This window comes from Macaca mulatta, chromosome 12, assembly GCF_049350105.2.
Source record: "Macaca mulatta isolate MMU2019108-1 chromosome 12, T2T-MMU8v2.0, whole genome shotgun sequence".
Lineage (NCBI taxonomy): Eukaryota > Metazoa > Chordata > Mammalia > Primates > Cercopithecidae > Macaca > Macaca mulatta.
In genome coordinates this window covers 57,551,025-57,565,918 of record NC_133417.1, presented here as the reverse complement: position 1 = coordinate 57,565,918, position 14,894 = coordinate 57,551,025, and the positions used below count along the sequence as shown (strand labels likewise).

The window sequence follows — 14,894 nt, the reverse complement described above, 5'->3', positions numbered from 1 at the left end:
TAGTGAGTTAATACTGCTAATCATGTCAATCACTTGACATGGAAGTCAGTGGCAAATCTTTAAAGTATGCATTTGATATTGGCAAATATATACTAGTGATGTTTCACAAAAGAATTTTAGAATATGTAAAAAACATTGTTTTAATTACATCCATGAATGATTTCTAAAGTACAGCTTTAAAGTTTTGATTTTTCTATTTAAATAAAAAGCTATTGATGTGTTTTAGCATGTCCTCAAAATAGATTCCTGTATTTCTTACAGAGATAATCTTACTATAACCGCAAATCCCTACAACACAATATAAAGTTTCCCTGTAGTTCACCCATGAAAATTATTTGACTTAAAAACAACCATAGTAGTAAACAAATTGCAATTCAAAATGCAACATCCTTGCCATAAAAGATGTAATTTAAGTGACTGTGATCCTTTGTCTCCCTTTCAGGATCCCATCAAATGGGATTTAGTTGCCAGAAAGATACTTGACAGTCTGAAGGTACAGGTGATAAGATTTTGTTCTCTGTGAATATTTTTAAACTAATAGGTTAAGTTTTTAAATCTTCAGTTTGGTAAAAACTGAAACGTCTTGGAATATTGGTTCTATTAGAGTTAAATATGTTAAAACAGGAAAGTGTGTTTATTTTCAGATAAGGGGAATTTATACTTTTCATTAAAGCCTCAGATTCTTAGGAAAATGTTGAGGGTTTATCTTCCCTCAGTGTCATTAATACTAATTAACTATTAGATCAAATTCACGTATACATTTAATATCATACTTACTCAATATCCGGAATTTAAATATTTTTTTCTCCCAGTTCATATTTCTTTGTGGGAAAATTGAATTTGTATGAAAAGTTAGATAATTTAGCTAATCAAGTGTGAAGTATACACTCTTCCTAACTGAATTAAAACAATGTAATGCTTTTAAATAAAAGCAGTGGTCCCACCACATTTTTTTCAACATAGTAGCTGGCATTTTATTATCATTAGCCAGAGTAGCTTCAGCATATAAATTATTGATGTTTTCCAACTTTAAAAGTGCATTTTATGCCTCCCAGTAAATTTGATAATGATTTGTCACAGCTTTGTCATCTTTTGACTTTTGCTTAACTGGGCCTCATTTCGTACAACTATAATATGAAAAAGGATTGTCCTAAAGTAAGGGAATCAGTTAATGGTAGGATGAAGAAACTGTAAAAACTCCTAAAAAATAAAAATCTGTGTGCATTTTTCTGGAAAGTTTTCAGTTTCAAACTGTGTAATTCAGTTTTCATTCAATTATGTAATTTGATTATATGCTTTAAAAAACATTTGTCTAAATGTTCCCGGTTTTCTTCTGGTCTTACAGTCAGCTGAGTCCTGGCTATGCAGCCACTCATTTTTGCATCCAGAAGGGAGTAACCCCTTTATATGAAGATTGGATTTTTTTTTTTTAAGCTTAGATGCTATGTAAGATAAAACTATTTGTAATCACAATAGTACCCAGGGAGGAGTGATGAATGCTTGCTTAAAAAAGGGATATTTAAGTATATTATGTAACTTAAATATAAATTATAAAACTAAAAAACTTCAGCTTTTAAAACGGTTTCTAAACAAAATGAAGCAAAGTACATTAATGCCTTCTATCTTAAATCTGAGACTTTATTTTCCCTTGGGTATATATTTCTCTCAGTGTTAGGTAGATTTTAATTCAACCATTCTACATTCTCTACATAAAGTTACACTCATTTTACATGAAAGCAAAATAATGTCTTTACTTTCATGGAACTGTGTTCTAACAGGCTTATAATCTCATTCTGTGCTTTTGGTAATGGCGTATACCAGTCTGATGATTCTTACCATCTTTATTCTTACATTACTCTTCCAATTGTTTCGACTTAACTGGTGGTCATGTAAGTTCCTCGGTGGCAGGGATTTGTCTGGTTCACTTACTGTTATATATCCTTGTGGAATAGGACAGTGCCTGGCACATAATAGGCACTTTGGGAATGAATGTAAAATACTAGTTGAAATATGTATTCATCTGGCATCCATGGTACCCATCATCTGTATTAAAGGGCTTATAAAAGCATCATTGCAATAAACCATACTAACCCACCACTAAAGTCACGGTCATAATTGAAGTGCACCTAAAATAAGGTCCTGTGACTGTACCTTAGGTTTTACTTCAGACATGTCCAAAACTTGTGAGAACATACAATTTAAAGTTGAAAATAATCATTTTGGGCTATTTTTGAATAGGGCTGAAATATGGTGACATGTCAGGCGCTCAGTTTTTTGGAGCTGTCTTTAAGGTGAGGTGGAAAGTGAGAGATGATTTTGCTCTAATTACCCATACATTCTCCCTAACCCTCCATTTTAAGAAACTTAGGTATAATAGCTTCTCTGCTTTTTAAACTTGCCATATAAAGACTATCAAAACTGTTCTGTGATTCTCAGTAGGATCTAGTTCAAGGCCATCTCAGTGCTAGTGATTGGTAATTGTTAATTTGATGGTAATTACCCTACTTGTAAAGTTGACATTCATACTGGCTAATCCTCCCTGCCCCTAGTCATGGCCAATGAAAACATTGAGTGGCTGGCGAATTAGATCAGATTCAAACTAAGCCATTCCTGGATGCTATTCTTCACTACTGTTCCTTAGGGTATCTAAATGTGTTATTTATAAATATTTTTGGGGGCTCCTGCCTGCAAACTTCGGTAGGTGTTGGTCTTCCCCACCTCTACAACTGAGCCAAGGACTTGTTCTGAAAGGTGAGTAATAAGGGAACAAGGTTTCTATTTTCTGTGTTTGTAATTACCAGATTTTCACCTCTTGTTTATATATTATTCTGATGTAAAAGAACCTCATAGTTATATAAAATTAGACCTTTTGTAAATAAATATAATTTATTAGAAAAAGTGGCATCTTTTACTAAATTGGATTTGTGTCAGTTTTTTCCTTTGAGCACCACTCAGGCAGCAAGCTCTATGCTGTGAGAGTTGCTAGAGGCCCATGTTATATTTTCTCAGTGTAATTCCTCTTTTTCTTGATAAAAAGACTTAAAAAAACAAAAACCCATCACTTCTTTCACGTACATGTTTGTTTCTTGGGCATAGATGGGCTATTAGTTTAAAAAGAAATGGAAAACATCCTTTTGACGAAATCTGATAAATTCATCTTTGGAGACATTTCTGATAAAAATTAGGAAATACATTAGGACTAAGAGGAGTTTTATCAAACATTAAAATAGGTATGTGTGGCTGGGCGCAACAGCTTGTGCCTGTAATCCCAACACTTGGGGAGGACGAGGCAGGCAGATCACTTGAGCTCAGAAGTTTGAAACCAGGCTGGGCAACATGGCAAAACCCTGTTTCTACAAAAATTAGCCAGGTGTGGTTGTGCGTGTCTATAGTCCCAGCTACTCGGGAGGCTGAAGTGCGAGGATGGCTTGAGCCCGAGAGGCAGAGGTTACCCTGAGCCAGGATTGCACCACTGCATTCCATCCTGGGTGATAGAGCCAGACCTTGTCTAACAAACAACAAAATGTGGATTATGGAGCTAGTATAAGTGTATCTGTTTTCCAGTGTAAGATCACCTCATTCTACAGAGATGATTCCAGTATGTTGAACCAAAGCAGAGTCAGTGATGGATATCAAGCCCCATTCTATTGAGAGCAGAGTTGAGTCAGGATGGTCACTGGGCATTGCAGTGAATTTTAGTGTTACATGATAGGGAGTGGGGAACGTGAGTATTTAATTCAAAGTCATTGGTAAATACCTTTTAAAAGATGAATGTTACTTTCTCTGCCTCATTTGAACTTACTGCTATAGTTGAGTTTGAAAACATTCTGAATTTGTGGAATATTAAAAGATTTTTCTTTTACCATTAGGCACCAGTCTGATAGTAAAACAAATGAGATCCTTACTGATTGCAGAACTTAATTTTTTGTCTTTCATAAAATAAAGCTTTTAACACATTTCATAACTGGTTTAGTGGAAGGTGCACTGAATTGGGAACAAAAGACCTAAGGCTTTATTATAGGCAATTATTAGATTGCACCCTGGGCAAGTCAGTTTCCCAACATGCACAACAGTGTTAAATAAATATCTCACAGGCTTCTTGTGAGGAATAAAGATTATTGCCTTTAATCTGTAAGCAGCTATGTGTGACAAATGCAAAGTACGCTGTGGTGGTTGTGACACTAATTATATAAATTATAATACTTCCTTAAATGACTATAATTTATATGTCTATAAATTTAAGCCACTTGAAAGGTATTCTAAAATTTAAAATTTTCCTTGTTTCCATAAAAAGAACATGAAATGTTATGCATCAACTTTTGATGACTGGGAGTTTTCTTACAACTGTCAGTCCATTTGTGCAATGGGGGCCAAACTGCTTGTGCACCTTGCCAACTGGTATGGTTGTTGGGTGCAGTGTTAACTGTGCAGTTCATATATAGCCTATTATCTTTATTTGTACAACATCCTAATTGAAACATTTGGTGGGACCGCTGGGGGGTTGTGGCATTTCATCAAACAAAGGTGCTGTTTCCCCAGAAGCTGTATGTTTATAAATAATACAATTTTGGAGATGTAGTTTCATTTCCAAGATCCATTTTCTATGTTTTATATAGCAAGTGGTCACGATTTCACATAGGGAGGAATCCTACCTGAAGTTTACCAAGTGTATTTGGATTCTGAGTTCAAATAGCAAGATAGATAGATATATGTGTTTCTAGAAGGTAAGTCTACATAATATTGCTAAAACCCCTTAAATTGTACCATTGAAAGATTATGACATATTACAGAATAGTAGTGTAAATAGTTTATTTGCTCATATGCCATGAAAAGACCAGAAAAGTAACATGAATTGCTTTTATAAAACATTCTAATATTGCTAAGAAGCAGGCCCATTAATAGACAAACAGAAAAGAACATGCCAACGTTGTCTATTTGTAGATGAATAAATAGGCAGTTATTTTAACATATATGTCAGCATTGAACTTTGGAAAACAGCTGCTTTGTAGTGGAAGTCCAACTTGGTCAAATTGCTATTTTTAATCAAAGTGAATGTTCAGTCCACAGAAAGACAAAATCTTGGCATGTTCTTTTTAAAGTATACATTTATGGGAATGTGCCTGCAGGTGGCAGTTTAATCTTTCTGTAAATAGGTACACTAAAGTGAAATGTGGTAACTTGTTCCCTAAACTGTCCTTGTAGTTAAATATATATATTAAAAAAAACTATAAGTTAAAATAACATTCAGATTGTATAGCATAGGCTGATGCATTTTAAAACAATATTTACAATATTACCCAGAGGCTTAGGTGGGAATTAAAGAGAAGTGTAAAAACCATAAAAAACTGCACCAATTTTATAGCAAAATATCTGTACATTTAAAAAGATCATATAACTACACATCCAAGGAAAAGGGACCTTCACCAAGGGGTTCACATAAGCACAACATAAAATAGGAACTTCAGCGGTTAAATACTATACAATAAACTTTACAATTAATATATTGATGTACCAAGAAGATAAGCCAGAAGCAGAATGTATATTATGAAAAGTACAAATTTAGCTTCAGTCCAGTTTTTGACTTTGGAATGGATCAAGTGCCCTGCCAGAGAGGAAGGAAAAATAACAGTGGCTTAGTGAGCCATTTAGTCCCATTACATATTATTTAAGCTTAATACCATGTTAGTACTTTTTAGCAACTTAAACTGCAATTCCCCGTAAGTAGTCTGGGAAATGCAAGAACAAGTTAGCCTTGATAGACGATGCCAAGTGTATCTTCTCCAATTTACAGAAAATAAGAAAAAATTGCGATTGTCAGAGGAGAATAAGGCCAGGTTCCTAATACTACTCTGCTAGCAGATGTAACCTTGAATGCTTATTAATAGAGCTAGTAAACTTCTTCCTTGCAAGGCACCAATTTCTGTTCTCAGAATTAATAATGGTCCTCAGAAATGCTAATACTGATTACTGAGATGTTAATTTTAGTGCTAATAAATACACTTGCATTATTTAAAAGCTGCCTCTAGCTGAAGAACACAGTACTACAAATAAGTCTTATACATTATATCCCCACATTCATACCGGTGAATGCTTCTCACAGAGCATCGTTCTCTAGCACAGAAGTAGTAGAATGTGAAACTGGAAACAAAGGGTTAAGTGACCTTTGTGCCACTGCAATTGCATCCTGTTTGCACTTTGCCAGGGCCTGGTTATAGACACAAGGAGTCTCATCATGTGACTTTTTCCTTCTTCCAAGTTGCAAGTAAAATACAAAGTTGATGGATATGGCTAAAACAAAATTCCTTCAAAGACATCTCAGCAAAGGACCCACAGCAGATGCATTCATGTTATTTACAACATCAGGAAACCAGGTGGGCCATCATGGGACAATCACAATGGCAGGTAATGAGTTTAATAAGAAATTTACATTTTGGTTAAAAAAACAAACATACTGGTGTAAAAAGATACCTAATCAAATCAAATCCTATTGCTTTGATTAATCTGAACAGGTACTTCCATTTTTAGGCACTTGTTAACAAGGGTTGAAAGGAGAGCTCATTTTAAAATTATTTTGTGTTTGCTAAATCTGAGCCCTTAAGAATATTTTTTGTGTGTTCAAGGCTGCAGTTAAATGGTAGCACTTTCTTAAAGTTCATGTGGGCAGTTTCATTCACGCACACCCTGTATTCATGCAGGCCGGTCTCCGGTTCACATTGTTATTTCGGCACCATTAACAGAACGCAAGTTCTGATCATCAAAGCGCCGCCTGACGCTTCTCCTCACCGCATCGGCTCGTCTGTATGGTTGGTTTCTAAGATCTGTAAAGAGGAGAGTGCCAGTGAGAGAATAGCAACCTTTAATAGCATGTGTCTAAGCAAGACAAAGGCCAGCTGGCAGCCAATCAAAGCAGCTTGTGTAGAAAAGTCAGCTAATGGGCCCTTCAAACTCACCGAGCATTGAATCAAAGACAAACATTTGCCTTCAATATTTATAATCAAACAAAATAGGGTGTAATACTGGTAGGATTCTAGGACTTTGAGAGAAAAATACAGATTATTTCTGTCACTGGCCAGAGTCTAGCTGAAGTCTTATTTTGAAATGTTTCTTAAATTAGAAGCAGCTGTAGCTTAATTTTTTTGTTTCTGGAAGCCTGAATGAATAAACAGTAATTGCAGTAAATTTGACACTGCAAAATTAATAAACCAGACTGTCCTGTCCCATCTTATCCTTGCAGTTGTAACAAGAACCTAAAGGCTTTTACTTTGCAGATAAGGGACTCAATTTTCATTCCATTAAGCTAGCTAAGTTTATTATTTTGTAAATTTTAAACAAAATAATGTTCAATTAACCATTAAATCTAAACCAACATAATAATCTATTCCCTGACATCCTTTTCGGCCACCTTTTTTTTTTTTTTTTTTTTTTTTTTTTTTTTTTTTTTAAAGAAATGGGGTCTTGTTACATGGTCTAGGCCAGACTTGAACTAGTTTCAAGTGATTCTCCCACCTCAGCCTCCTGAGAAGCAGGGACTACAGAGCTCTACCACCTAATATTTTTTATGTTATGTCAGCAAGGAGAAGTTGTCTGGGCCCTCCTGCATAAGAAAATCCTTGTTAAATGAATGAATCAATCACCGCATACCAGTCCAAATAGGCATTGCTCTGTCGGCATGAAGGGATGAGCAGAGGAATTTTATGCAAGGACTCAGTATGAAGGCAAGCTTTCTTGAGTAAGTCAGGTAACCTAGCCGGCAGGCTAGGCTATGCAGCCTCCCTTTGATGAAGTCAGGGCATAGTGCAAAAAGTAAAGCAGGCTTTATACTTTTCCTCTTGTTTTGTTTAATTAGTATTTACTTCCCTTTCATTAACTTAGTATTGTTGACTTCTGCTAGAATACATGGTATCTTTAGAAAGGGAAATACAAACAACAGAATTAAACCAAATTGAATCTTTTGTATCCCTTTATCTACTCAACAAGTTGAAAGTGGAGCTGATGGACCACATTTGACCCACAGAATGTTTGCTCCACTGTGCCCCCCCTCACATTTTAAAATACAGTTTCCTGATGTTTAAATTGGTGATTAACATAAAGACCTGGGTTTCTGTATTTTGAAAAATTGGAAGATCTGGCAAAACCGGGTCCCAACTCCTACACAGCAAAACGAAGCTGGAGCTAAGATCTGTGCTCTAGGTTCAGCACAGTTCCTACCAGGCCTGTTACCTTCCTGGCTCCCTGACTCATGGGAATTTGTGTGACCCTGCCCTACTCTTTCCTGGGGGGTTGTGCGGGGAGGACAGTCTTTGTCACCCAGGCTGGAGTATAGTGGTGGATATCTACTCACTGCAGCATCCACTTCCTGAGCTCAAGCGATCTGCCCAGGACCTCAGCCTCCCGCGTAGCTGGGCTACAGGCATTTGCCAGCATGCCTGGCTAACTTTTGTATTTTTTTTTGTAGAGACGAGGGTTTCACTTCATTGCCTAGGGTGATCTTGAACTCAAGCGATTTGCCTGCCTTGGCCTCCCAAGGTGCTGGGATTACAGATTACAGGTGTGAGCCACCGTGCCCAGCCTCTACTCTTAAATTTAAGGAAAAAATAGTTTTACATACCCGAGTCCTCTCAAGCCTCTGCTTCCTATCCCACACTGGCAATGGAAGGCCAGAATTACACTTTTGCCTCATATGCAGCTCTGTGGTTCTTCAACCGAGCAATTGTTCTAAAGATCTTAATCCTTCAAAGGCTTTAGTTCATATTCCCTGGCCAGGACCTGCTTTCAGTCGCTTCAGATCAAAATGGGTTTAACTGAGTAACTCAAAGGCCAAGACGGGGGTAAAGGAAGGACAGCCCAGCACTCAAAGCAAATATAATAATCAGCAAATACCCTTGCCCAAGCCATCACACTTGAGAAGTTAAAAGCAGGCTGAGAAAGAGTCCAATAGAGAGGCTCAATCCCTGCATCATTGGAATGTGAGGTACAAAAACTCCCTGGTCAGATTCTCACCAGTATTACCCTCAGCCATAGATTGAAACCATTGATCTGCATACAGAGAGAGGAGGAAGCTAAGTAAAAAGTGATGCTTGCCAGCTCTGTGTATCCTCCACCACCGGTGTGCTAGAAGAAATCCTTACCCTCGAGTGAACATTTGGAAATTTAGTGATATTATTCTTCTTTAAGGCTAAACAGAAAAAAAACAAAAACACAAAATGATGGTTAAGAAAAAATGGGATGAAAATGGAAAGCAACTCAACTTAGTGCTCAACATTCCCAGGCATGTTAGCCAACAGAGGAAGAGAATGGAAGGCCATTACTACAAGAAGTGTTAGATCAAATAAGGGAAGGACGAGTGCATCTTCCCACCCAGCTCTCTGACCACCCAGTTCCAAGCTGCTTTGAAGATTGGCTCCAGAAAGATACAGTCCAGCAGCAAAACTGATACAAACATCAGCCAAGCAGATGACAAGTTTTCTAGCCTGTTAATAAGCACTGGTGGGTAAGTACACTGCAGAGCAGGCAATGACACTCTATGTCCTTTGCTATCAGAGATAGAAGAACATACATAAATGCAATTCATAGAATAGTTATGCCACAAAATAAACACCCAATTCCATGTCAATCTCAGCACAGGAGTCAATGGCTATGTCCAATTAAGAGTATGTGCTTCCCTTGTCTCTTTTCTAATCAACTAGACACTGAAGAGAAGTTCGTTTCTTATTAGGCATCAAGAACTAAGCCCAGGAAGTTACTTTGAAAAGTTTGATCATTTCCCCCCCAACCCAACTTAAAAACAGTGGCATTTTCCAATGATATTTGCTGTTAATATTTCTGGTGCCACCATCCTGACTAAAGCAGCAGGTCAAGATATGATCTGATCACAGAAGGTATAGCCTGGGTTTGACATGGAACAGTGAAGATGTGTGAATGAGATAAGACAGTGGGAGCGCCGAAGCCTTTGTATTCATGTCCTGCCTCACAGCTTTGCTCCAACATGGAATTACTGATAGTTGAACATGGGCATGACATTCAGAAGGAATAGAGGTGGCCTACTAAGGTAGGGTGTCATAAAGCTATGAATTGCCTATATCTACATATACAAGCTAGGTCAAAAGGGCTCCCTGTGTTAAGCTCGTATTACGAGTTCCATCACACTGTGGACGTATAAGAGAGTTAAAAGAAAGGCCCAATCTGCAGCTGTGCATAGTTTACAGTTCCTTCTGCAAGTCATTTTGTACTTTAGAGCACTTTGCATTCCTGAGCACTTTCATATGGCAGGTGATTATGCTATCAAATCATATTAATGGGGTACGGGATAAAAGGGCTAGGTTAATATCTGTAAACCTACTAGAACAGTACGTTTTGTGGGTTTCTGTTTTGTTTTAGACAGGGTCTCACTCTGTTGCCGAGGCTGGAGTACAGTGGCGGGATCTCCACTCACTACAACCTCCACCTCCTGGGCTCAAGCAGTGCTCCCACCTCAGCCTCCCGGGTAGCTGGGATTACAAGTGTGCACCACAAGAGCGCCCAGCTAATTTTTGTGTTTTTTGTAAAGATGGGGTTTTACTTTGTTATCCAGGCTGGTCTCAAACTCCTGGGCTCAAGTGATCCTTTTGCCTCAGCCTCTCAAAGTACTGGGATTACAGGTGTGTGCCACTGCATCCAACCTGAACACAGTAAGTTCTTAATACATGTTAGGAATAGCAGTTATTGTTATTAATGGCTGCCATATTGTGTTGAAAGACATTAGCTCAAAAATCTTAGAAGCAATCTACTTGGTACCAATCCTGATTCTCAAAGAAGTGCTCTTAGTATTTTTGCTCTATTTTTCTGAAAATTTCTGTGAACAATTCTATGAATTCAACTGTCAAACACACCCAGACTGTTACAGCAATGTGAATACATACATGTATTGAAAGTGGCAGTGAGTGAGCAATAATGATTGAAATGCAAAACCATGCAGCATGAGAACACACAATATAACATGATGGAGATGGCAATTCCATGCTAGCATGTTGGTGGGCCCTGACAGACACACAGAGGGGGACATAAGAGATCAAAAAACCTGTAGCAACCTTTTAAGAGCATCAGGTGAGAAAGAGTGATAGTTTAGTAATGGTATTCCTCAGTGAGAGCAGGTTCGCAGAAAAACCGAGAGCCACGCTTGGCGGTGCGAGCAGTAAAGGGCACAGTCTTCAGCACTGCATTGAAAATGACAGCCAGACAACACAAACAGAAGAGAATAAAAAGCCAAGATCTATTGCATTAGTACATGGTTAGTGCACTGTTAATCATACCTGGGGATGGGGGATGGGGTTTGGGGGAGATGGGCAGGAAACGGGGAAGGCAATGTATACTCAAGTTAGTTCATAAAGGTACAAAGGAGTTTATCTGGGGCTTTGGGGTGAGTCAGAAAATGAAAAATGCTCCAAGGAGGATAAAAACCGCCCTATAAACAGATATTCATTCCCCTCTTCTAGTAGATTAATGACTTAGATCAAGCAAATAGAAAACGTACATTACATTCATTTTATAAAGCCAGATGTAATTGGGATGGAGGACATTCTAATGAAAAAGGAACTCCAAGTTCTTTGTTTTTTTTGTTTTGCTTTGTTTTTTTAAGACAGAGTCTCGCTCTGTGGCCCAGGCTGGAGTGAAGTGGCGCGACCTCGGCTCACTGCAACCTCCACCTCCCGGGTTCAAGCAGTTCTCCTGTCTCGGTCTCCCAAGTAGCTGGGATTACAGGCACCAGACACCATGCCTGGCTAAGATTTTTGAATTTTTAGTAGTGATGGGGTTTCATCATGTGGCCAGGCTGGTTTTGAAGTCCTGACCTCAAGTGATCCACCTGCCTCACCCTCCCAAAGTACTTAGGATTACAGGCATGGGCCACTGCACCCAGCCAGGAACTCCAAGTTCTTAATGAGCAAGGCTGGATGCTTCCTTGACTACAAGTTCATTTTATAGCACTGAGACCAAAAAGTGCTTACCTAGGAAGGAAGTCTATTCCTGGTCTTGCTTAGAGTGGAGTTTCTCGCCCAGCATGGAGGAGGCAAGGAGAGGTGCTACAATGAAGGTTTTATCTGGGGGGCATCTACAAGCCCCTGCATTAGGTACACTGAAATACCAACAGGCACACGTGCAGAGTGTGTGTGCCATGTGTAGAGAATGGCATTTTCATCAGCCACTTACTATCCACTTAAGACCTACACTGCTTTAATCTGGCAGGGAATTCATTATTGACTTCCTTTTTAATCTGTCTAATCTACCTAATCACTGAACCTATGTATTTAATTTCCCTGGGTTTGAGCTGTTGAGAAAAAAATTAGTGGTTTTCACCATTTAAGATCCCAATGTACAATGTTCACTAAACTATAACAAGAAATGAGACAGGCCGGGCGCGGTGGCTCACACCTGTAATCCTAGCACTTTGGGTGGCCAAGGTGGGCAGATCACGAGGTCAGGAGATTGAGACCTTCCTGGCTAACATGGTGAAACCCTGTCTCTACTAAGAGTACAAAAAAAATTAGCCGGGCGTGGTGGCGGGCGCCTGTAGTCCCAGCTACTTGGGAGGCTGAGGCAGGAGAATGGCGTGAACCCAGGAGGTGGAGCTTGCAGTGAGCCGAGATAGCACCACTGCACTCCAGCCTGGGCGACAGGGCGAGACTCCATCTCAAAAAAAATAAATAAAAAGAAATGAGACATCAAGAGTCTAGGAATTCTATTTTTAAAAATCAGGACAGTTGGGGAAATGTGAACTTAATATCAGGTATCTGATATTAAGGGATTCTTGGTTAGATGTGATAACGGTGTAAAGTATGTTTTTGTTTTTATAAGAGTCCTTTTGAAGATACATATTGAAATATTTCCAAAGGAAATTCTATGTCTTGGTTGTCAAGGGTTGGATATGGGGGTAGGTAGAGTGTACGTGTAACAAGACTGGCCATGAGTTCATAATTTTTGAAGTGGATGAGGGACATATGGGACCTCATCATACTATTTTCAGTACTTCTACATATTATTGGACTGTCCCATTATAAAAAGCTATAAGCATCTGGAAGCTTACAAGCAACATTCATGTGCAACAGACATGAAAGAAAAGTCACTTGTGGCCTCTGCTACTAGTGCCCAAGTTATTATTCTGATCTGTAAAAGGAAGTACAGAAATCTGGGAGAATTGGTTTGAGGAGATAGCATTAAGCTAATTTAATCAGACAAGAACCAGGCTGGGTTAACACACAATTCTTGGCTGATAAAACTAGTTCCCAACCCTGGGCTGGAAGCCTGTTGGCTCATCCAAATTAAAGTACCTACTGACTTCAGTTACTTTGAATGAGTAAAGAGGCTTTTAAAGAGCATCCATGGACTATGATTAGTACATTGCTGAATGGGTCTTGTTCACAGTGTTTATTAATCAGGCAGGTGGCTAGGTGTGGCCACGAGGGAAAAAAAAATGGAGCATTATGACATATCAATAACAATGGAAATTCTTTAAATCAAGGAGCTCTGCTGAAACCTGCAGGGTTCCAATACAGAGTATTGGGGCAGTATACATGCTGCTGTTAATAGACTTCAAACCCTCTCTGCATCACTCTGGGTGTGAATAAAGTCAACTAATGAACTTGACAACCCTGGACAAAAGAAGCTGCAAAATCTGCATGCATCCCAGTCTAGGTAAGGCCAGTGGGATCTCCACGAGCCACAGTGAAGAAGTATCTTTTACCTGTGATAATATCTTCAATGGCACCATCTTTTCCCTCATATACATGTCTGTTATCTTTAACTTGTCGTCGTCTTAATTCTGCAATTAACTCTTGCTGCTGCCTCTTTGATTTATGAGAAGGAGACTGAGAAGAAAGAAGGGCAGAGATTAGTGAGGCCAGCACCCATTAGGAGTTTGTGAAAATCCAAAATGTGCCTGAGCATTATGTTACTAATAAGCAGTTTCGGCCAAAAACACACACTTCCCACATTCTGCTCAAATGCAGAAAACTCAAGTTTCTGGGAAGGAAACAGGAACTTTCACTAACGAACACACAAAACTTCACCTGGCGGCAACAAGAGACAACTGGTAATGACTACAGACGTCAATTGTGTTACCAGGGATCACAATGAAGAAAACTGTATGCACTGCCAGCCTTTATGCTCTAAGCCCTTCCATCACTGGGTCATCTGATGTGGCTTCTCTGTATATCCAACTAAGTTCCAGATGTCTATAAGCCTGGATATGCTACACAAACATGCTCTTAGCCTCATTCCAGTGGTTATGGAACAAAGTAATGACCATATTTCCATTTTCCAAGTGTCCAGGCACCAGAAGGAAGTGATGAGGATCCTGGGCACACCTAGCTTGCTGGTCCTTCCTATGGCTTGCTCTAAAGAGCCCTCTCAGCCTCTCCTCGCGGACCTGTCTCATGAGCGTGGCATTTCTTACCTTTGGATCCTGCTGCTCCATCAGAGCTTCTTGCTCCAGGAGTTTTTCCATGAGAGCTTGTTCCTGCTTTTTCCTAAGCTCGTTTTCCTCTTCTGCTTGCTGGATAAATCAGAAGAACCAGAAAGATCATGTTAATGGGAATGATAGCAGCCAAGATTTTTAAAAGTCATTCTTCAGGCATCCTTAGTGAGTTGAGAATTAGAATAAATGGAAGGTTGAGAAGATCTACACTTCATGCCTGTATTTAGCTCTGCTTCTGGGCTACGCTATCTGTCACATCTCTTTAAAAGCTGGGAGCTGAGATTCATCCAGAAGCCCTTTCCTGATGATCCTCTCCCTGTTTGAACTTCCTCTTAGTCTCTGTCCCACACACTGGTGGACACCTACCATCCTGGCAGCTGTGCTCAGTGATTTTGTTTTCCTTTCAGAGACAGTCTGCCTACCTAGAGCTCCTCTGATAGCAGGATCT

General features: G+C 39.1%; 1 protein-coding gene across 4 annotated transcripts in view; it reads right to left on the bottom strand.

Moving 5' to 3' along the window:
• Positions 1-4,792: 4,792 nt before the first annotated feature.
• Positions 4,793-14,894, bottom strand: part of FMNL2 (formin like 2) — a 316,097-nt gene continuing 305,995 nt past the window's right edge. The window contains exons 24-27 of one of the 4 annotated variants that reach the window (XM_028830702.2): positions 14,426-14,524; positions 13,715-13,838; positions 9,082-9,175; positions 4,793-6,818 (exon numbers count right to left, since the gene is read on the bottom strand). In XM_028830702.2, coding sequence (XP_028686535.1) covers position 6,818; positions 9,082-9,175; positions 13,715-13,838; positions 14,426-14,524 — 318 coding nt within the window. In that variant the 3' untranslated portion in view covers positions 4,793-6,817. Of the gene's footprint in view, positions 6,819-9,081; positions 9,176-10,978; positions 11,193-13,714; positions 13,839-14,425; positions 14,525-14,894 lie in introns of those variants that run through there. The other 3 variants (XM_028830704.2, XM_028830700.2, XM_077956999.1) reach the window with 3 other exon arrangements.